Raw genomic sequence first — 22359 nt, 5'->3', positions numbered from 1 at the left:
CCAGCAACTAGGGAGGTGCAACCATGGCTGAAAAAAGGACTCATCAACCCCACCACTCCTCAAGCCCAAGGACTCGCTCCTGCTTTCTTGTCTGGGCTCCTTCAGTGCAGCTAAATACACTTCATACGCTCTTGCTCTGGGTTAGGAGCATAGACATGGCCAGTTACTCCAATTATTTAACCTAAGCAGCCAATACACTTGGATAGGTCAATAATCTGTCAATGTGCAACCAATACCCCAGTTACCCAGCAGGGTGCCTGCTCAGGGCTACCTTAAACAAGAGCAAGATAAGGTAAATACCTTAGATAAAAGGTTCAGAGGACTCCCCGGATATTGCCAGCTCTTCATTACTTGAAAAAAACCTGATTATGCTTTGCACAGCTCTAAACCAGTTAATACAGGCAGACTCCACGGCAAAGAGTAAGCTCTGATGTAAAGCCAACCAGCTGAAAGCCAGTGAAACGGAAGCATACTATTTCCACACGCAGCTTTAGGAAATCTGGTCTTTAAATATTCTGTGTCATTTCTGGGGTTTGCACTTCAAAAACAAGACTGAAAGGGTTCAAGAAAAGCTCTCCATAAATTGTCTGGTATCTGGAAGCTACATGTTACAGTACAGTTCTGGAAACTTTTATGGTTGCTCTGGAATAAGACGACCTCCATTTCTCTACGTACCAATTTGAGGAGAACATTTCTGATACTAGACAGCTTTTTAGTATGACAGACTGGAGTATTAAAAAAAATGGATTTAAACTAGACACATTCCAGCTTAAAATGACAACATCTCCTATTAACAATTTGGGAAATCAACATCTGGACCACTTATTTAGGACATTATTTTATTAATGGAGTCAACATTATCTGAAGTCTTTAACATGAATCTCGGGTTGTTTTGCTGCTGTTTTTTTTTTTTTCATTTTACCTCCACCAAATGTTATGAACGTGGTGAAATTCTGATGCTGGTGTTATCTGGGTCAGTCTAGGTGATAACAGTATTAAAAATGGAGGAGATCATTTCTATCCCCAGAGTGCCACCATGCTTTCACAGGAGATCTTCTTGAACAATAATGTTAAAGAGGGAGAACACGATCCTTGATCCCTCACCTTTGTGCAGATTGGATTAGGAGATTCTAAGGAAAAACGAGCGGGCTCCTTCTCCTATCACTCCAACTAGCACCTGTATTTCTGCAGGTATGCAGGGTTTATCTGTCGGAAGGCTGGACATTATCACAGCAAAGGAAAGATCTTGGCAGGAGGGAGCTCTAAAAAGTCTCCTGCACCCAAAGGGTCCCCCCCCACAGCTCCCATCAGGTGCCCTGGCAGAGCCCTTAGGTGAGGCAGTGCACTAGATGAGGACAAGTCAGATATCGATTCTCGCAGAGCCCAAGGACCACCCAGGAGACCTTAGATCTCATAGCCTGCCCCAGACGGAGGAGGAGCCTGGCTGGTTCTCCATGACCTAGTTATGGACCATGTACTTCTAAGAATAACTTCCACATCAAGCTAGGGGAATTTTCTTCTCCCGTCCCCATAAACATACCCTTAACCCCCATTACATTTTTATTAAGACGTCCCTCTGTACGAGTGCCAAACAAACATTTAAGAGACTTGAATTTCTTCAGCATGCACACAGCCAGGAGTATGTGTGCGTTTGCCTATCTCAGACAACGCAGAGCAGACACAAAGAGGAGCCCTCTTTATAGGATGGATGCCTGAAGAAGCACAGATCGGGGAAAGACGGCAGAATAGCAGAAAGGAGCACGGGACGAGACCCCCAGTCCAGCTCCAGTAACAGTGGGCTCTTCACTGAGACAAAAAAATTACGGAGAAGCCAACAAGGTCAAACAGCCTTTCCCTTCATCCACTCGTTTGATAATAATGATCAAGAAAGTCTGCATTCATAAAAGGCAGAGATGTATCACATGCCCTGAAAATACAATCCTACCAGCTTTTGCTCAACTCAGGAATCCCTACAAGAATAAAACGAACCTTCAACGGGGGGAAAAGATAGGGCTTATAACAAAATTTTTCAATAGACCTCAGCTAGAGCAGCACTAGTGGGCGCAGCTATAATTACAGCAAACCTACATAATGGGTCTGAACTAGCTTAGCCCTTTCCCTGCAAGCAGAGAAGCTGCCACATCAGTAACTCCGTTGCTAGGGCAACTGCTTACTTTCCATATCAACTGCAAACTCGTTGCTATTGGAGACATATATACAAGAAAAATTCCTCTCTACAGCCAAGGACCAGATGGTAGGGAAGTCAGGGAAGTCATGGGCTAACGGGCCATACTAAATGGGACACACACTAGAGGACGTTTAGATCTGTATGTTCACAATAGGATCAATGTGAACGACTGAATTCACAGGTCTGGCAGTATAAACAAAGCCAGGGAACTCCTCATCTACTCCTCATCATGTGATACTTCATACTCTTGCCAACTATTATTAAACCGCTGAGCTCAATGCAAAGAGGTTTGTACAATCAAGGGCTCAGCATTTTCCCTCCTTCAGCCCGGCTCTCCGTCTCGATCCAGGAGATCAGCCTCATCGCAAAGTTACATGAATAGTCGCTCTGTCGGCTTGCCAGGTAAACCTGATGGCATTGCAGCTGAAGTGGAACAGCAGCAGTGCATAAACATACCCGAGGAGGAGAATGTCTTTTCCAAGCACTCCACACCAGACCTAAAAGCACCAGCACGGGGCAAGTCAAAAACTGAAGTGATGCAGCCCCTATAAGTCTTCCTTTTCTTTCTCCCCCCTCTCCAGGAAATACAAGCATTCATATGCAAGCAGAAAAAGCTGCACGCTATTAAACACATATTTAGCCCCTGTGTATAAATTAGTGGAACCCAAGATTGAGAAAACTACTATGCAGAGGGAATTCAAAAAAGAATTAAGTGTTCAGCAGAACTTTTTTTAGAAAAACGATTACTGAAAGGCTACACAAACAAACACTGGAAAGCAAAAGTTGGGGAGGAAAAGCGCCTAGCTTTTCACAACGTGTCAATGCACATCAAACCGGCAAACGGCAAATGCCTGCAATTCCCAGCACTGATTAACTCCTTCCCCCCTTACTGTACATGTTTCAGAGCCTGTCTTGTTAGCATTTTGTAACGTGCGGTTTGCTAAATGCTTTTTTTTCCCCACACAAAAACAGTGAGGCAGGCAGACTCCAAACCTGCAATTTGTGGAATCTGGCTGCAAAGGGGCAGAAGCAGCAAGAAGCAATTCCTCAAAAAGGAGAGCTCCCTGCTCCCCTGCCCCAAGCCCCAGCCTAAAACGAGAGAACCCTTCAGATGGACACCCCCCTTCTGAACAGCAGAGATGCTTGCTGCAAGGTACTTGAATCAACCCCAAGTGTGCGTGTGCACACACACGAAGGTATTTTCAAAGCCAGCAGTTGACATTTACTGCTTTCCAAGTCCACAATTAGCTGTCAAGCACCTGATTCAGCAACTCTGACCAAGCGCCAGTTCTGCACTCAGGACTATGTCTGCCACATCCCCTGGCCAGGATATGAGAAACACCCAGCATGAGATTTAAATGACCTGCCTTGCTGCGTTGTACAGCTGAGATTCTCATCTCATTCACCGTAATGCTGGCTACCTGCAGTTATTAGCATATCCAGGAGGTGGAAGAAATTACTTCTCATAACCTGGGATTTTCAAGGAATGAGTAAAACCCCACCTTGCTATTCACACAAGCAAGGCCTCCCACCACACCTTGCTGTCTAGCTATGTAACCATGGCTCTAATCACAGATTCGAGATGCAGGTGACTAGTCATGCATTGTGCTCTGCCACTTCCCTGCAGAGAAGCAGCACGTCGTGGTATTGTTCATGCGAGCTCAGCAGACTGCCGGATATTTGACAGATAGACATGAAGACAAGTTCCTCATAGGAAGGAAGCTGTAATCTAAACAGTCAACTTGTAAACAGAGGAAGAGGGACAGAACAGAACACAAACGGCAATGCTAAACACATGCCTTGCCAGTTACAACGTTTTGTGGGTTTCTCAAATGTATTGTGTGAAGGTTTCTTATGGTCTGGGACTGGATCCTAGCAGTCTGGCATGGTACTTGTTATTATAGTCTCACTTCCAAACAAGAATTAAGATTCTGGTTTACACAAAACAAGATCCAGTTCGGGAACTTGGTTTTTTTTAAATCCCATACGCAATCTTTCACAGCAACTAACTGATAAAAATACGAATACACAGAGTGTGATCAGCAATATGTGGGTTCTAGGGAATAATATCCAAAAAAAAGGGGGAGTTGGGGGAATAAAAATGTCGATCATATAAAGAAGGAAAGCTCCAGAGAAAAGTCAGTTAGGAAATCTAAAATGAAAAGTTGCTACTTTAGGGTAATGTATGACTCTAGCTCTAGAGTTATTTGAGCTCCTACTCCACAGCATCTGAAGTTAAATTACACACAAAATAGGGAGAACAGCACCACCAACAGAAGTCTAGTTTCAGGGTTACCAGTTGCAAGACAATCCTGGCATTTACTTCACTGAAATACAAAAGTTGAGTGCATCTATTGTTTCTACCAGAAGAGAGTGTCCACTTTCTGTCAGCCAATTTCAGAGACATACAGTCAGTGATGTGATTTTACCACCTATTTATTTCACTAACCTGTGAGAAGGCCTGTGAAATTAATCTGCAAGCTGATATTTTTATCAGTATTCTCATTCTTTGCCGAAGATTCATCCAGAGCACTACTTCTTGAGACAGTCCCCTTCAGAACCTGATACCTGCTCCCAGGCAGACTGACGCAGCAGAAGGCTTTGCAAAGGGCTGCCTCCCCTGCCTGGCTCGCTTCCCCATTCCCTCCTCACAGCCTCTTCCTGCAGACGCTGCTGAGGATTCAGCAAGGAAACCAGGCAATGACAACAGAGACCCAAAACCAGAAACATGCACCACAGGCTTCTGCCACTGCACCAGTCACAGAAGCTACACGAGCCCAGGAGGAGAATGACTGAAATTCCTGCAAATGGTAAATTTCATCTCTGATGCCAGACCAATCTCCTCTCTCTGAAGAGTTTCTCTAAAACCTGTCTGAAATGGAACCAAAATTCAGAACTACTTCTGTCTGTTTAAGAGAAGTTTTTTCAGATTACAGCACAGACCAGGGAAAAAAGCAATGGACTCTTACATAAGGCATACCCTTTCACTATACATTTGTATAAGCCAAGAACAGCAAGCAGCCTATTTATAACATGATTACATTCATCTAGTATAGCTGGAAACCATTACCACAGCATGATAACTAAAAACAATATTTAACCACTATGCATGAAGACACCAGCTGGGGGGGGGAAGAAAAAACACACACACACACACACACCCCTAGTACTTTCTTACAGATGTCTAGACAATGCATTTCATAAAAACAGAATGAGCCATACTAAAGAAATGTTGGCTCTCTGAATTTCATGAACTACGTTACCAGGGACAGTGTTGCATATTCTGCATCTCACTGTTACAGACACGTTCTGGGATTAGCAGGTCAGTATTTTCAGAGCCAGATCGGTTTCCATAGTTCCAAACTTACCTGACTTCTGTCTTTGTCCACTTTCTTAAAACACTTATTCAAGGATAGATTATGTCTCACAGAGTTTTTCCATCCAGTGGGTGCGTTTGCAAAATATGGAAAGTGTTCCAAGATCCAGTTGTATATATCCTTTACAGGCAGTCTTTTGGTTGGCGAGTCCTCAATGGCCATAAATATGAGGCAGCTAAAGGAGTAAGGAGGTTTGCAGTTGGGGTTCTGCTTGGCATCATAGGGCATGTCAGAGTGGGCAGGAGATGGCGGCGTGTCATCACCAATGTCCTGAACGGGGCTAACGCTCCTTAACACCGAGTCCCCAAAGCTTTTCAGCAAATTCTTGCTTTCGTGTAACCAGTTCAAATTAGTTAGCTCTTCATCTTCCATGGCCCCTTTATCTAATCTGATGGCAGGCAAAGAGAAATCTAGGTCTTCGTCATCATGAAGTGCCTTGGATAAATCACTATCTTGGTAACGTTGGCTCAATCCGCTGCGAACACTAATTCCTGAGCCCTCTGGCTTCTTACTGGGAGGCATGACTGGACCCATTTAGACAGCAACTCCTGGGAGAGTGAATCCAAAGGAAAGGAAGAAAGAAACAGAGAGAAAAGTTAGCTCATAAAAAGATACTGCATGACATTTTGTCAGGTTTTCCCTAACTGGTCACTTGGCCTTTTGCCATCTGTATTAAAAATGGCAGACTCACTAAACGCTCATCCACAACTGTGGAGTGGAATAAGCTGAAGCCAGGACAAGGGAAGAAATTTCAGTCAATGGAATGAACCCCAATACACCTCAGGGGTTTTTTTTTACAGCTCCAAAAAAAGTCAGAAATGACAGCAGAACTTCAAAACCAGCTGGGGTAGGACAAGGGAGGAGGGAAAACAGCGCATGGAAGTTTTGGGACCAGGGCCAAGACATGGGGAAACAAGCGCCAGAGGAATAGAGCACTTTAAAAATGTATGTAAACAGAGATTTTTACATAAGCTGAGCTGTATTTTAAACGTGGCAGAAAACAGAGGCAGAAAGACTGCTGGGATGCCCATCAGCAGCACGGGAGAGGTGGACGAGCTGCAGAGGGCACTGCACCAGCAGGCCCCGGGGGGACACCTGCACTCAGTACCATTCAGGAGGACTTGAGCCCTTCTGAAGCTGGGTGAAACCAAGCACCTGCCCAGCTCAAGAGAAGCACACAGGAGCCAAACAATTCCACCTCAGAAGCAAGACTCAGACTCTCTTAGCTTCTCCTTATAGTAAAACTGCCAGGATTTAGGTCTGGAAATGTGAACAGCAGTGAAATAAAACTGAGGAGAGTTAATAACGGATTTAAAAACGACGGAGCTTCCTGCACAAACGTTGAACAAGAGCAAAATGATTCCCTGTACCAAAACCATATCCTCAGCAGTTCCCTCAAGTCATGTGGTCACACAGTCAATACTGTAAACGAAGGAGAAAAAAAAACTACAGGTAACAACAGAATGAACATCAATGTACAGGAAAAAAAGAGAAGGACATCCGTTCTGGGAAGGAGAAATGATGGAGTTTTAGCTGTTACAAAAGGGTAAAAATGGAACATTAAAGTTCCTCAGGTTGTCTATAAGCACTTTACCCCAAAGCAGCCATTACTAAAAAGAAACATACAGAACTTTCATGCACAGAAGCCTGTTAACACACACCGTCACCCAACAAGCTCAGCAAACGTGTGGTTTTACACAAGTATCTGGAAGAGGAAAAAATACCGAGGCAGATATAAACACCGGGAGGCCAAACTTACGTAGGTCCCACTTCCTAGCTTTCAAAACAGCATCCAGCCCAGCCAGAAGGTAAACACCAGTATCGCTGGTGTCCGGGGGCACTGGCATCGCCTACCTACGCCACACACTCAACTTTGACTCCAAATGGAAGTTGCGTCCCAGGAGCTTCTAAACAGGAAAATTATGATGGCTGACAGTAAAGTAATTTAATTGCGCTGTTGCTATGACAACATGCTGCTCTCTTTCTGTTTAATTTGCTTATTTGCCAGTATCCTCCCAAAGGGCCGTATCGTACCATCCCTTTTTTCTCCCTTTTCCCCTCCCCAGTCGTCACGGGCGCCGGGGCTGACGGGGCTACCCCGCCAAGCCCCCTCGTACCGGCCACCGGCGCCTGCGGGCGGGCCGGGAGCGCGGATTGCCAGGAGCTGACTGACACCCCCCGTGCGGCGGGGCTCGGCCGCGGCTGCACCCGGGGGCCGGAGCGGGGCGGGGGAAGGGGGGTGTCACAGCACTGCGTTAAGGAGGCCCGTGGCGGCCGCCGCGGCGCCCCGCCGCCAGACAAAGGAGCGCCGGTCACGAGAGCGCGCAGCCGGACCCCCATCTCTAACCCGCCGCCAGCCGCGGGCGCCCCGGCACGCACGCACGGAGCCGCCCGGCTGGGCCCGCAGCCCCGGGGGCAGGCGCACCGCGGCGCCCCCCCGCTCCCCGCTCACACCGCGCGGCCCGCTCGGACGGGGGGGAAACGCGGGGGGCGGGAGCCCATTGGCCGCCGCCGCAGCCAATCAATGGCGTTGCTAGGAGACCGGGGCTGCTCCGGCGGGGCGGGCGCGGGCGGCCGGCGGCGCGCATACCTCCAATGCCGGCCAGATGTCACCGGCCCGCCGCCCCGCCGGCGCGGGGCACAACTTCTCCCGCGCCGCGCCGCGCCGCGCCCGGGCCCCTCCTGACGTGCACGCGTGTGCCTGCCCGCCCGCCCCAGAGTCCTGCCCAAGCGGCGCCCGCAGCCCCCGGCGGGACCTCTCCGGGCCAGAACGGCCCCGCGGCTCGGCCCCGCGGCGCGGCCGGCCGGGCTCGGCGGGGACGCGGCGGCGCGCACGCTGCGGCCGCGCACCAACTCCTGGCCAAGTTGTGGCGCGGGGCGGCCGCGGGGCCGTGCCGGACAGAGAGCAGCCGGGCCGGGCCGGGCGGGACCGCGGCGCCCCGCAGGCGGGCCCGCCGACAGCACCGCCGCCACTCACTCACCTGGCGGGGGGCGGCGGCTTCACCGCGGTCCCTTCATGGCTGTGGTGCAAACTTTCATCTGACGGAGCCGGGCATCGCTCAGCCCGAGCCCCGAGGGTGCCGCGGGGGTCCCGGTGCAGGGGGCTCCGCCGCCAGCATGGGGCCCGGCCGCCGCCCGCCCCCCGCGCTCCCGACGGGCAGCGGTCAGCCTCGGTGCGAGCCGAAGAGCGAGAAATTGTTTCCACTGCAAACAAAAAAGGCGACACATGACCAGGGAGGGAGGGGAGAGAGGGAAAACGTGGGCTGGGCCAGCCGAGACGAGAGAAGCCGCGGAAGGGAGGGCCGCCGGCGGGGGGGGAGGGCGGCGGCGCGGGCGGCGCTCCGCAGGGCAGGCGGCGGCGACCCCGGCCCGGCACCCCGGCGTGCAGCCGCCGCCGCCAGCGCCGCGGACGCGACCCGTCCTCCCGCGGAGCGCCCGACGGCGTGGCGCGGGGCCGCGTCGGGGCGGCGGCGTTTGCCTGGGGCGGGCGTTCGAGGCCGGGAGCGGGGCGGGAGGCGCCCGGAGAGGAGTCCCCGGTGCGGAGGGAACTGGCGGCGCTGCCGGTGCCCTTCGGCGGGGCGGCAGCGGCGCTCCCACTTGTACGAGTCTCTCCACCTGCCCGTGGCGGGGCGGGAGGCACGGCTAGACCGACCCCCGCTGAACTGCAATAAACTAGACGGTCGCCACGAAAGGCACCACAAGCCCACAGAGCAACACTCCGCAGCACTGCTCTCCCCGCCCGGAGGAGCAGGGGCGACATCTCCCAACACCAGGCTCCGTCCTGCACCTCTCCCCACAGGCAAGTGACTCCTGCCGGGGAGCGGAAAACCTGAGAGCCCACCGGCGAGGCACGACCCGAGCCTCCGGTACGAGTCCCTCGGCCGGGTTCAAACACATCTGCGCCGCTCCCGTGTCCAGAGCGGGGTGCAGTGCGCGCCGGCAGGCAGCAGCCGCCGGGATAATGCCTGGGTCTCTGCTGCTGGCTCGGTGCGTCGCGAAGCTACGGCCTCTGCTGAGCAGTAAAGAGCCGTGCTGCAGAAATCTGCAGTAACTGCCGAGGCGAAACCCCACCAGTTCAGTTCTTTAGTCTAAGGAAATCTGCTTCCAAATAAGGCCTGATTTAATGAAGAATGGCTCATTTTCTCTTCTGCTACCTTACCTTGACATAACTAGTATCAACTTGAGTTAAAAAAAAAACCTTACCAACAGTTAAATTAATTGGAGGGAACTAACTTGATTTAGAAACAAAAACAGAAGTTGCCCAGTCTAGACAGCACTAGTTAAATGTACAGTCTGCTGTATGCAACATGCTTTATCTCAAGCAGCTTCAATGATTCACAGCATGAAATTAAGGTATGGCTGTCCACCCCCAAAACAAGTAGAAGAAACGGTTTTGTAGCTAAGCCACAAAAACTGACGATTTTCTGCTCTGGGTAAACAAGGCTTGCAGATTTAGCATACTTTGAAAATAATTTTCCACTCAGTATAGAAAAGGTCTGCAGAAACGTGTAAACAACATAGTACAAATTAGAAATACAGGTATAGTCGTAGATCCTTTCCAATGCAGCTCTGGACACCGAAATCATCCCTAAACCAAGAAGAAAAGCATTTTAGCCGTTTTAATTAGACAAGTTAGGGCAGCTGTCTCAAGACCTTGCAGGAATTCTGTGCTGGCTACTGAATTCTGTCAATATTGTCCCGCTAAGCAGGGTCACCGCTGTGTCCTCCTGCACGTCTGTGCCTGTGCTTAGTCACTTTCCAAACCACGGGTTACCCCTTTTTATCTCTCTGACGCAAAATACACATTTTCAGCCAAGACTGGCAACGACTTCGTTCTCAAAGTGCATGGCTGAAAAGCATTTCGTTGACTCTCTCAAACTCGAAATTCCTGTCATAACTCGCCAAGACCTCCTTTTGCCGATAGCTTTCCCTCCCCTACCCTATGAACTGCTATTTCACATTCTTGCATGTTTTCAAGAAGACATGCCAGCAGCTGTTTTGAAGTACGGGAAGAATACCTATCAGGCAAGCAGAGTATCACCCTTACCCACTGGTAACCCTGCCCTGCGACTCCACCAGCTCTAACACTCCAGCAGTCAGCAGACCATTAGTTTACACAGTTCTTATCTCATGGGCCTTTGGTTTCCAACCCAGACGAAAATTACCAAGTCGTAACTCCACCCACCTGAATTTACTCCAAATGCCTCAGACATTCTTGAGTGGATCAACACATCTCTTTATCGGCAAGCAAGGAGATTTATTGCATTTATCATCACTTGTAAAAGTCAAGTGTCTTGAACAGACTACCAAGAAGAATTCAGCTAATGAGAAGTTATTTCTGAAGTGAGAAGAGGAAGCCTCGTGAGATGCAGGGCAGTATGCAAAGAGTATTATACCCTGAATACATTTTGCATGCATCCTATTCAGGTACATTGCTCAGTTCTGTTGGAAATCAGTGGCAATATTCCCCATCGATATGGGTGGAATGAGATCAGTGCCATGTTTTATACCTTTTCCGTGGCGGGTAGGAATTTCCCCAGAGCGCACATAAGGATTACAGTGAAGGACCACCGCAAGACTTTCGCTTTGTAGAGAGCAAAGCCAGCATGATCAAGTGCAGGGGCCAGCAGTGGGTGACACACAAGCCCAGGAAAGCAGGGGGACAGACTGCATGCCAGGTTGGAGGGCTGGCATGGAGCTTCCCACTGTGATGCCCCATGCGAGGTAGTGGTGATGGGGCAGCCTCTCGCTGGCTCCCTCTCACCCCTGAGCTCAGCAGCAACTGGAACTGCTGGGTTCCAGAGATATAAAACACCAGCAGCAAGGTAAATGCTGGTACCCTGTCCCCCAGCTTCTTCTGACTCTTTGCTAGTGTACTTACTACGACTAATTCAAGAAAGGATAATAGTCTCAGATGGCACTACTGAAAGATCACTGACTGCTGGCTACATTAACAACAGCAGCACCAGAACATCCAATGTATGGCCATCAAGCAACAAACTGTAATCTTAGGCAAGTGGCTGGTTTTGGCCAGGATAGAGTTAATTTTTCTTCACTGTAGCTAGTATGGGGCTATGTTTTGGATTTGTGCTGAAAACAGTAATGATAACACAGGGATGTTTTTGTTACTGCTGAGCAGTGTTGACACAGTCAAGGCCTTTTCTGCCTCTCACACCACCCTGCCAGTGAGAAGGCTGGGGGGGTACAAGAACTTGAAGAGGACATAGCTGGGACAGCTGACCCCAACTATCCAAAGGGATACTCCACGGGATGCCATGCTCAGCATATAAAGCTGGAGGAAGAGGAAGAAGGAGGGGGTTAGCATTTGGAGTTACACTGTTTTGGCTTTTACCTCAACCCACCAGTTTTATCACTTTTACTTTTCCAGTTCTCTTCTCCATCCGCACACAGGGGCAGTGAGTAAGTGGCTGTGCATAGCTTAGCTGCTGGCTGGGGTTAAACCACAACAGCAAGCCACTAAATTCCTTAAGGTGTTGATTTTCCCATTTCTAAGACAGGAATAACTCATTTAGCAAAAGATTTGCTACACTGACAGATGAAAACTGTTTGTACATCAACACCAAAGTATTTGCTGTACTGAAGGCCGATTAGGAGTACCAGCAGTGCAGAGCTGCACTTTAGCCTTGTGGGCTAATATGCAACAGTCTAATCTTTCCACTCAGATTTCAGAATACCAACTGCAGATGTTGCAGTATCTTATTTAATGAGGATTTCCAGCCATCTCCCTATACTCCTTTATCTCTTATCCGTCTCTAGATTGGAATCCCTGATAACATCCCACAAGCCATCAAGGCAGCAAAGGTCACGGGCTCTTTATCAACCCTCCAAAGCTCATCTTCCCCCCTCCATCTCCATCCCTGCTGAGAACATCTTCCTTTGCTAGTATTACGACTATGCCACATGATCGTGCTAAATATTTCTACTTTCTGTACTCTGACCTCACCAGACTCACCTTTCAATAGACCTGCACTTCTTATCCTCCCCTTTAAGTCCCCATTCCTAACCTGATCTCCAATTATAATGTCCTCATTGACTGTCATCCTCATCAATGTTTATTCTCTTTACATCAGAGTCAGATTTCTTCCCTGAAGTCTGCTGCAGGTTTGCCAACTAAGCGTGCTCATTAGGATTTACAATTTGACATGCAGCTGTACACAAAAACCTCCCAGTTCTGAAAGGCTCCTGATGTGTGGGGTACCTTTCAAAGACTGAAGTGGACAGGACTGCTGCCTGCAGTAATCAGACCCTCATAGTGGGACACATCTTCGGCCCTTAACACCACATACTGGCATCTCATTTTGTTCCCATTCTTCCCCCATGCAGAATGATTAGTGTCCCCGATCAGTCTTGCCATTTCTGAACTTCTGTTTTCTCTGAGGCAACAGATTTAATCTTGTACAGAGCAGAAGCACGCCGAATACCTTTGGGCGCTATTAAAAACTACATCTTGAATACAATATGTGTTTGCTCGTTTCCTCTTTCACAACTCCTGTTCACAGCGTTCTCCTCCAATCCCTCACACAGAGCCTGCAGTGCCAGCACGTCTTTATTTTTAACCGTGACAGACCAGCCTGGTGGTGTTGTTTGCACCATGCCCACTTTTGGGGCACAGAAACAGCTGTATCTGAATTTGCCTCCGAACAGCCAAGACCTGATGCCTCATTCAGAAGTTAACAGACCTAACCTGCTGACAGACATTGCCTCACTCCGGGGAAAAGAGCAGCTCCTGGCCCGCAGTTGTACCCTGCCTTTCTGCCCCATGTCTTTTACAAGCACGCACTTGCCTTTCCTCTCCCACCCCAAACACAAGCTAAAGATTTAAGCTGCACACGCGACGAAGTCCCAGCTTACTCCAGCTTACTGACAGGAGATCTATCTTCTGCTTATTCACTTGAGACCATGGAATCAGATTTACAGAGCATCTTCCCAACCTTTCATTTAATTATTCTTCAGGTTCTCATTTGCCCCAGCTTGCGAAACCCAACAGAAACAGAACTGAACTGGTGAGAAAAGGAGCTTCTGTATGAAGCTGTGTCAGAAGTGCACGCAAACACAAGTATCTATAGTAGTTCTGTTTCACAGCCTAAAATATAATAAATTTCTTACAATAGAATCCAGACTTATGAAATAGTTCCTATGTAAAATAATGTATGCACAGGTACGATGTTATTGTAGTAACACAGCTTCTAAGCAAATGAGCATACTTAGCACTAAAATTACATACAGCTGACAAGCAATCAGAAGGTGTGTTTCTGTACATGAGTGCAGTGGGAGAGGAGTATCATGCATGCTAGTTTGTCCTACATACATTTGTTAAATTGGGTCCATGTAAGAGATGCCTTCCCAGTGTAATTACAGCAACCTAACTTATACTGGGTGCTTCTGCCAGTGCCACTTATTTTAGTAGCCCAGCCAGCGGGAAGCAAAATGTTGCTGCCATAAACATATTTTTATTGGAGTCTTCTGCTATAATGACTATATTGGGCTGAAATCACACCTAACCTAACACAGCTGGTGCATTAATTGCAACATGAGCCAGTATTTCTGGTACTGCTGCAGTGTTTGAAGAGGCTGAAAAAAGAAAACTCTTTTGGGGGTTTGGTGCCTGGACTCTTGCTATCTGTTGTACAGGTGTAAAGCAGCAAAATGTGGCCTGGAGTTATCTCAGCGTAAGTATTCACCATTTGGCAGCTGAAATCCAACTTACAAGTAATCAGCAGAACCAGAAATCAACTGTATTTCTGTTCTTGAAAGGAAAGTGGAAGAAAAGCAGCAGCCAACACTGCATAGAAGTAAAGATCACAAGTTCTGGGGAAAACTGTAATGGAGAACTAAGTTCTTTTGATAAAGTTCCCAAACTGTATTGCCAAACTGAATTTCTAAAACTAAGACAAAAGGGACAAAATTCTTTTTGGACAATATATTCTGAGTCCTGCCTGAGCTTTCCTGCATACAAGCTGTTCATTTTATTAAGGACTTCAGAAGTTTGCCTTCTATTTGTGTATCTATGCTTCCAAAATTAAGTTGCACCAGGACCCCACAGGTAGTGAAGTTTGTGTTCACATCTCATCAGCCGGGGATGTCAGAAACTGACACTAAACACAGTTTGCTATCAGTAGGCGCTATAAGCTACTAGGCACTCTTAGCCCCTGACCACTTGCCTGCACCAGGTGGATTTCCCATCCACAGCTGTACCGAGTCCCAGCTTGATCTCAAGCTCTTTGTAGCACAGGATATTCCAGGGTACTTTCCTTTATTCACTACACAGCACTACTCTTCCTGTAAGTTTCTTGAACACTGTTCCCGGAGGAAATCCTGTGAGATGCAGGTCCAGATTCCCAAACTGCAGCAACGCAGAAACAGCTACAAGAGGTTGTATGAGGTGATGCAATAATGGACAAGCACATCTAACCTATAGTTGTGTCTGCAAAGGGATGCTGAGAGGATGAAGGTTTTGGGAAACAAGCAAAGTGTCGTAAAATGATTCAGCAGACTTCTACCCTTGGTGTGTTTTCAGTACTATATACTGGCCTACCAAACACATCCAGGAGCAAGGAATGGAAAGCAATGAAAGACTGCAGAGGAAGGACTAAGAAGTCAGTAGAATCTGCACAAAGCTGCTGGCTGTTCTGTGCTCCCCTCCACAACCACAGACAAACTGCACTCCGTGGCTAAACCAGAGAGCAGCCACCAGGCAGAGCAGGTAAGCAAGAGTTGGGAAGGAATGAGAAAAACTGGCACAGCAAAAAAGAACAACTAGATTACCCACACCCCAGCAGCAATTTCTTTTGCCAGCTATGGCCAGAGAACCACCCCCCAATGCCACATTCACTGTGAGGTGGGTTTCCCTGCAAACAGCTTTTGGCCTCTCTGTGGTGACAGAAGTTCATTACAATTATGGGCTGACTTCTCCACCGGGGCATGAGTTATGCTGGCTCTTCTGGCACTGCTCCAGTCTTCTTGGCAACAGGTAACTTCAGCTAACTGCTGCAGCGATCTGGGAGGAACGGTGCTGGCAACACCTCACAGGTCTTTCACAAGCAGATTTCTCATTCTGTTGGGCTCTCACAAGGATGCCTCAAGGACGGAGCGGGCCTCGGCAGCCAAAGCAATACAAAATAATCTCAGAATTTTTTGTTTGCTTGTTTGTTTAAATCTGCAGTCCTGTAAACACTGATAGTTATGTCTCCTTCTGAGGCTCAGCTAGTTCCGGCACAGTTTAGAGCACTTCCACAGGCATCTCAAGGACAGAAAGATGCTATGGCTATAACAAAATTCTGAAGCACGTTTGAAAAGACAAGTCGCTTCTGTTGCTTGTAAGCAGTAGAATGTTTTACTTACTCCTCATCACTTGTCATATCATCTTCAGTACTTTTTCCATAATTGATAAAAGAAGTACATCACAAAAACAACACATTACCAAGCAAACATCACATATAACCAAAAAAACCCCAACCTATCAGTGGAGAAACCCCTGCAGGTTACTGGGCCAGCACCGGCTGGCAGAGTCAGGGTTTCAGTAGAAGACAAAGGTCAGTCAAGGCTGGAAGGAGATGGGCTGTCTTGCCATAAGCCAGCCAGCTGACGGCTGCCCTCCTGATCAGCCGCTGAGCACAAGGCCCATGTAATGACAACCACAGAACTCATTTAAGCCCTGAAAAGGTGACTAATGAGCTCATTCATGCTGCCTATAAATTATTCACTACAACACTGACCCCACTCAAGACAAACAGCAAAGTAAACTTTAAATACAGGGATCTGGAGCCTCCTGTGTTGGCTTCTGCCTGTAAAACATCTTGCAATCAAACGGACACTTTGCTTGCTTCTGCCCCCTTGTTAAATTTGCTCGGATGTTTAGGCTTTCTTTTTCACTACCTCCAGCAGAGTTAAAGCAGCTGCAGCTGCTATGTATTTACTTCTCAGTTGCCAAGTCTTTTTCATTAGTAGTTGCAGGTAATCACGAAGCGCTATAAATAGCTCTGAATTACATTCTTCAGAAATTAAAGTCTGACCTCAAAATGCAGGCCAGGTCTAAAGAAGAAGACAAGGGCACGTGCATGTTTAATGAGAAGCAGTCTATACCCACAGCCTGTGCTTACTGATACTTCTGTGAACATCTGTGATTTGTGCCAAATGAAAACAGAGGACTTTGAAAACACACTTGCATTTTTTTAGGTGCTGGACCAAACAAGCTTCTGATATGTTTAGAAACAGCCTATTTCTAGGAATGCTTTTGTTACCCTTTTTAGCATGAAATAAGAGACAGGCTCTATTTCAGTGTTAGCGGCAGAAGCAGTGGTGGTTGCAGCTGGGGTGGCTGGAACAGGCACTGGCTCTCTTCAAACAGTACTTTTCTCTGGAAGATTAATGGCTCACAGTATTTAGTGACTTGCATGTTGAACTAGCAACTACAGAATGGCACTAAAGACACTGTCTTATATGACATGCGTCTGATCTCTAGTGGAAAAAAGTTACTACTTGCACCTCTGGTTACACAACCCAACTCCAAAGGTCAGAAACAACTAGATAAAAGGGAAAGCCAGGAATTACATAGCTAAAGTCCAGTCCCTGTGTAAGGTATAAACCAAGGTGAAGTGTGGGAGACATACGGCAACAGCACAGCGATATCTACACAAGGAAAACAAAGGGCTACCAAGGGAAGTTTACAAATGAAATAATTTTCACTAAACCCTGACCTTCTTCCAAGCTGGAAATGCTGTAACTAAGGAGAGTAAGAACTTCTGCACTACTTGAAGAACTTTACGATCTAGCAACAACCATGTGATTACCCTTCATTTTTTTTACATCCAGATTCTGCATTTACCAGAGATACACAGGAACCCTGTTGCTGTGATAGTACTGCTCTTTAAAATGGTGATTAAGAAAACCCAAACAACCCCCCTGACAACAGAAGACAGCAACAGAGCAGCCTACACCACATAGCAGGCAAGTCTTAACTTATCACAGGCTCTCGTGGTTTAACCCCAGCCAGCAACTCAGCACCAAGCCGCCACTCGCGCACCTCCATCGCTCCCCTGGTGGAATGGGGAGGAGAACCAGTATAAAGGTAAAACCCATGGGTTAACAACAATTTAATAACTGAAATAAAAGTAAAATATAATAACAGCATAATAATAATAGTAGTAATGAAAAAGGAGGTAACAAAAAGAGACAGATGAATAAAACCCAAGAAAGGCAAGTGATGCACAGTACAATTACTCACCACTTGCTAACCGATGCCCAGCACGTCCCTAACCAGTATCCAGCCAACTCCCCCCAGTTTATATACTGATCATGATGTGCTGTGGTATGAAATACCCCTTTGGCTAGTTCGGGTCAGCTGTATGAGGAAGTGACTAGGTGGAGGGATGATGGTAGAGCGGTAGATGTAGTTTTTCTTGATTTCAGTAAGGCATTTGATACTGTCTCCCACAGCATCCTCATAGATAAGCTAAGGAAGTGTGGGCTTGACGATCAAGTAGTGAGATGGATCGAGAACTGGTTGAAAGGAAGAAGGCAGAGAGTTGTGGTCAATGGCGCAGAATCTAGCTGGAGGTCTGTGACTAGTGGAGTCCCTCAGGGGTCGGTGCTGGGACCGGTGCTGTTTAATATTTTCATCAATGACCTGGATGAGGGAACTGAGTGCACCCTCAGCAAGTTTGCTGATGACACAAAACTGGGAGGAGTGGCTGACACACCAGAGGACTGTGCTGCCATTCAGCGAGACCTGGACAGGCTGGAGAGTTGGGCGGGGAGAAACTTGATGAAATTTAACAAGGGCAAGTGTAGAGTCTTGCATCTGGGGAAGAACAACCCCATGTACCAGTACAGGTTGGGGGGTGACCTGCTGGAAAGTAGTGAACGGGAAAGGGACCTGGGGGTCCTGGTGGATAGGAGGATGACCATGAGCCAGCAATGTGCTCTTGTGGCCAAGAAGGCAAATGGCATCTTAGGGTGCATTAGAAAGGGAGTGGTTAGTAGGTCAAGAGAGGTTCTCCTCCCCCTCTACTCAGCCTTGGTGAGGCTGCATCTGGAATATTGCGTCCAGTTCTGGGCCCCTCTGTTCAAGAAGGACAGGGAATTGCTTGAAGGAGTCCAGCGCAGAGCCACAAAGATGATTAAGGGAGTGGAACATCTCCCTTATGAGGAGAGGCTGAGGGAGCTGGGTCTCTTTAGCTTGCAAAAGAGGAGACTGAGGGGTGACCTCATCAATGTTTACAAATATGTGAAGGGTGGGTGTCAGGATGATGGAGCTAGGCTTTTTTCAGTGATATCCAGTGATAGGACAAGGGGCAATGGGTGTAAACTGGAGCATAGGAAGTTCCACGTTAACATCAGGAAGAACTTCTTTACTGTAAGAGTGACAGAGCACTGGAACAGGTTGCCCAGGGGGGTTGTGGAGTCTCCTACACTGGAGATATTCAAGGCCCGCCTGGACAAGTTCCTGTGTGATGTACTGTAGGTTACCCTGCTCTTGCAGGGGGGTTGGACTAGATGATCTTTTTAGGTCCCTTCCAACCCTTGGGATTCTGTGATTCTGTGATTCTGTCCTGCCTCTGCTACCTCCCAGATTCTTCAGCACCACCTCACTGGCAAAGCATGGGAAACTAAAAAGTCCTTGACTTAGGGTAAGCACTACTTAGCAACAACTAAAACATTGGTGTGTTATCAACATTATTTTCAGACTAAAGCCAAAACACAGCACTGCCCCAGCTACTAGGAAGTAAATCAACTCCATGCCATTCAAAACCAGGACAAAAGCTCTCCACCTCATGAGATTCCTGAGCCCCTTATAGATAAAGGGTGTTGGCAAAGGGCTGCTTTGAAACCCTACCACATGCTGGACCCCACAAACCTGCCTTGCAAGGGGAGTTTACCTCCCAGTTCAGTGATGGGAAACAGAGGTGCTTCCTGCAGCAGGCTCCCCACACCCTGCTCCTCATTTCCCTAATGAGGCCCAGCAGTGACGTCAGCCTTGCCCCTAGGCATGATTTGATCCAAATAAAAACAACCTACGGTTGGCTACAAAATCAGAGGAATGCCAAATATGGGGGAGGATGAGCAAACAAACTGACAGTGCAGCTCTGAACTGTGTGCAACAAAGCCAGCACTTGGCTACAACTGCCAATGCATCTCCTGACTGGTCAATGCCACTACTCTTGCACTGGTGCCCTGGATGGCTTTGACCTAAGAGGTCACCTGGGGGGATCCTGAGACACTGGTCTCAGCAAATTCATGTGGGAGTCCCATGCCGTAGGTAGGGCACAAAGCCAGCTCCAGCCAAATGGGTAATCCCTACCAATGCTCCGGGGCCACTGATGTCCCTGAGGTGAAGGAAGCTGGATCAGCTGGATGGGTACATGCTGGGTACCAGGGCAAACTCAGCCATGCGCAGCTGTTATCTCTCCTGGAAAACTGCTCCTGCAGCTCCTCCGTTCTTTCGGCTCTCCAAACCACATAGTCTCATGGCTCTCAAGACTGCAGCGTGTGCCCATCTGTCAGGAAGGTTGGGCTCCTCTATGCTTTGACCATACTGTTACAACAAAGTGTAGATATTTCTTACCAGAAATCAGCAAATTCAGATGTTCACACAGCAAAAAACTTACACATTCAACACGAAGTGAAAGTTGTGACCCCTTTGAATTGCACGATGCACAGCTCCATATGTATGAAATTGACTCACTGCCCATCCACTGCCATTCGCAGGTCCCAATCCAAAGCAAGCTAACATTTATATGCTCCAGTGATTACAGGGCAGTCAGTGGGAGAGTGCAGCTTTGCAGAGTGAGAAAGACCATACACACTGGCCAGATGAGGCCAGAGAATACATGCATCACCCTTACTTTCACTTACTTCTGTCTGTTGTCACAACTTTTGTAATAGAGGAGAAGGCAAAACGAATGGGCTGGAACAAGCACTGCCATCAGTAACTTATTACTTGCTCTTCTGCCGCAGCACTGGTCTTGCACGCTCCCTCATACACAGCTTGACTCTGGAGTCTCATACACAGCCATCAGATCTAGGAAGCCATAGACATGCTGCACTCATGCATGAAGCACAGGACTGCAACTGGACCTAAAGACACTGTCTGTCTGGAGTTTTCCCACTAATCCAGTGTGAGGAGTGGTCCCTGGCACACGAGCTGCTCTGGAAAAGTAATCCTGGCATGTGCTCCCTAGCTTCGGCTCAAGATTTTGTGGTGCAGGGTGCTGAACAAGCAAATGAAGAGCAACTGTCTGCTTCAAAATGCTTAACAGACAAGTTCAAGAGACAACAGGGAAACGAGGTCAGTAAGGTAAATTTGGGCACTTAGGTGCACACCACTGGATTTGGAGAAGGATGGTACACTTGTACTGGATTTTGTTGATGGGTGTCCTAACACACCTGTACATGCTGACTTGGCATCTACAAACCCCTCTGGACTTCCAGAACAACCCCTGTCAAGCAGCTAATGTCAGGTAGCCAAAAAGGGTCCTTAATGAGGTTAATGGTTTCCACTTGAGCAGAGTTTCTTCTTCCATAGGTCAGGCAGATGAAATAAGGCAAATGAGTGGGAAGTGTGATACTGGTGCCTGCAGAGTCCTTAGGGAGGTAGGCTGAAGCTGCTCCCAGGCACCCCAGTGCACTGTGGCTCTTGTGCACTATTTGACTGCACGCTTGCATTTACTTGGCCAGTGCTAAATAAATCAGCATCCAATTCTCTACCTTATTTCACCCTTTATGCCCCTGTCACATAAGTCCCTTAAACCATTACCATAGGAGTTAAGAAGCCGGTCAGACCAAAGCTCCTCTTGGCCACATACTGGTTCCAGCCACATCCTAAGGAAGAGCAGGACAAATGCAGTGACACTCTGCATCCTCCTCCTGTATATTCCAGAGACCTGCTACTTAACAGCTTCAGCTAAACATACAGTCAGATGCTGTAGCATGCTGTAAATCCAAAGATACTTTTTATTCTACCAACTTTTGCAAGGCTCCTGTAAGCTCCAGCATCAACAGCAGCCTCTAGAGTAAGAAGTTCCATGTTTTAAGTATGGATTGTGTGAAAAAAGTTCTTCCCTTCCTTTAAAACTGCCACCTGATAGCTTCACTTGAAACCCCTATTTCTTGTATTATAATCATTATTGTAAATCTAGGACGTATGACTCATGTCTACACAGACTCCTCTTGATTTTCTGCTGCTCAGACAATGCTACTAATACACTTAATTCTGTATTTTATTCTTCGAAGGAACTCCACATATTCATAAACAATAAAACATGACTAACATACCTATCAGTGACCATCTAATCACACACTCATAATTATCAATATTGTGTCTACCCAGACAGGAGAAAACTGTGTTCTAACAACATATTTTCCCGTGTAGTCTCACTGTAGTTTTCCCTTTATAGGCTCACTTCAATTACCTGGAGTTTTTCCAAGCACTTAATATGTCCACACAAAATGTGGAAGCAGATCATTCCAGCTGATGATATCTTTATCCATGGAGAGAACAGCAGCTGGAAGATGCCGTCTCACATAGACACAAGCTGTAAGAGATCAGGCCCTATGTAGGTTCAATCCTTTAAAAAAGCTGCAGCATCAGAGTTACCAAACTTCTCAGAGGTGTTCCAGTGCACACTGCAGCCTCCAGCTCACACATGGCACCTGCCTAGGACAGCAGGAGCATGGCCAAGGTGGAAATGCTCTGGGAGAATGAGGTAGGATCATGGAGTGCGGTGGGAAGGACTATGTGGAAGGGACAGAGAGAGGATGCTTTCAAAGGGTGGC

General features: G+C 47.8%; 1 protein-coding gene across 5 annotated transcripts in view; it reads right to left on the bottom strand.

The window, feature by feature from the left end:
* The window catches only part of FOXN3 (forkhead box N3), a 207239-nt gene that overhangs the window by 126501 nt on the left and 58379 nt on the right, over positions 1-22359 (bottom strand). For 3 of the 5 annotated variants that reach the window (XM_065685866.1, XM_065685863.1, XM_065685867.1), the window contains exons 2-3: positions 8547-8769; positions 5557-6113 (exon numbers count right to left, since the gene is read on the bottom strand). In XM_065685866.1, coding sequence (XP_065541938.1) covers positions 5557-6099 — 543 coding nt within the window. In that variant the 5' untranslated portion in view covers positions 6100-6113; positions 8547-8769. Of the gene's footprint in view, positions 1-5556; positions 6114-7324; positions 7411-8546; positions 8770-22359 lie in introns of those variants that run through there. The other 2 variants (XM_065685865.1, XM_065685864.1) reach the window with 2 other exon arrangements.

This window comes from Lathamus discolor, chromosome 6 (assembly GCF_037157495.1).
Source record: "Lathamus discolor isolate bLatDis1 chromosome 6, bLatDis1.hap1, whole genome shotgun sequence".
Lineage (NCBI taxonomy): Eukaryota > Metazoa > Chordata > Aves > Psittaciformes > Psittacidae > Lathamus > Lathamus discolor.
The sequence above is the reverse complement of the archived record's forward strand: the minus strand, read 5'-3'. Positions and strand labels throughout refer to the sequence as shown.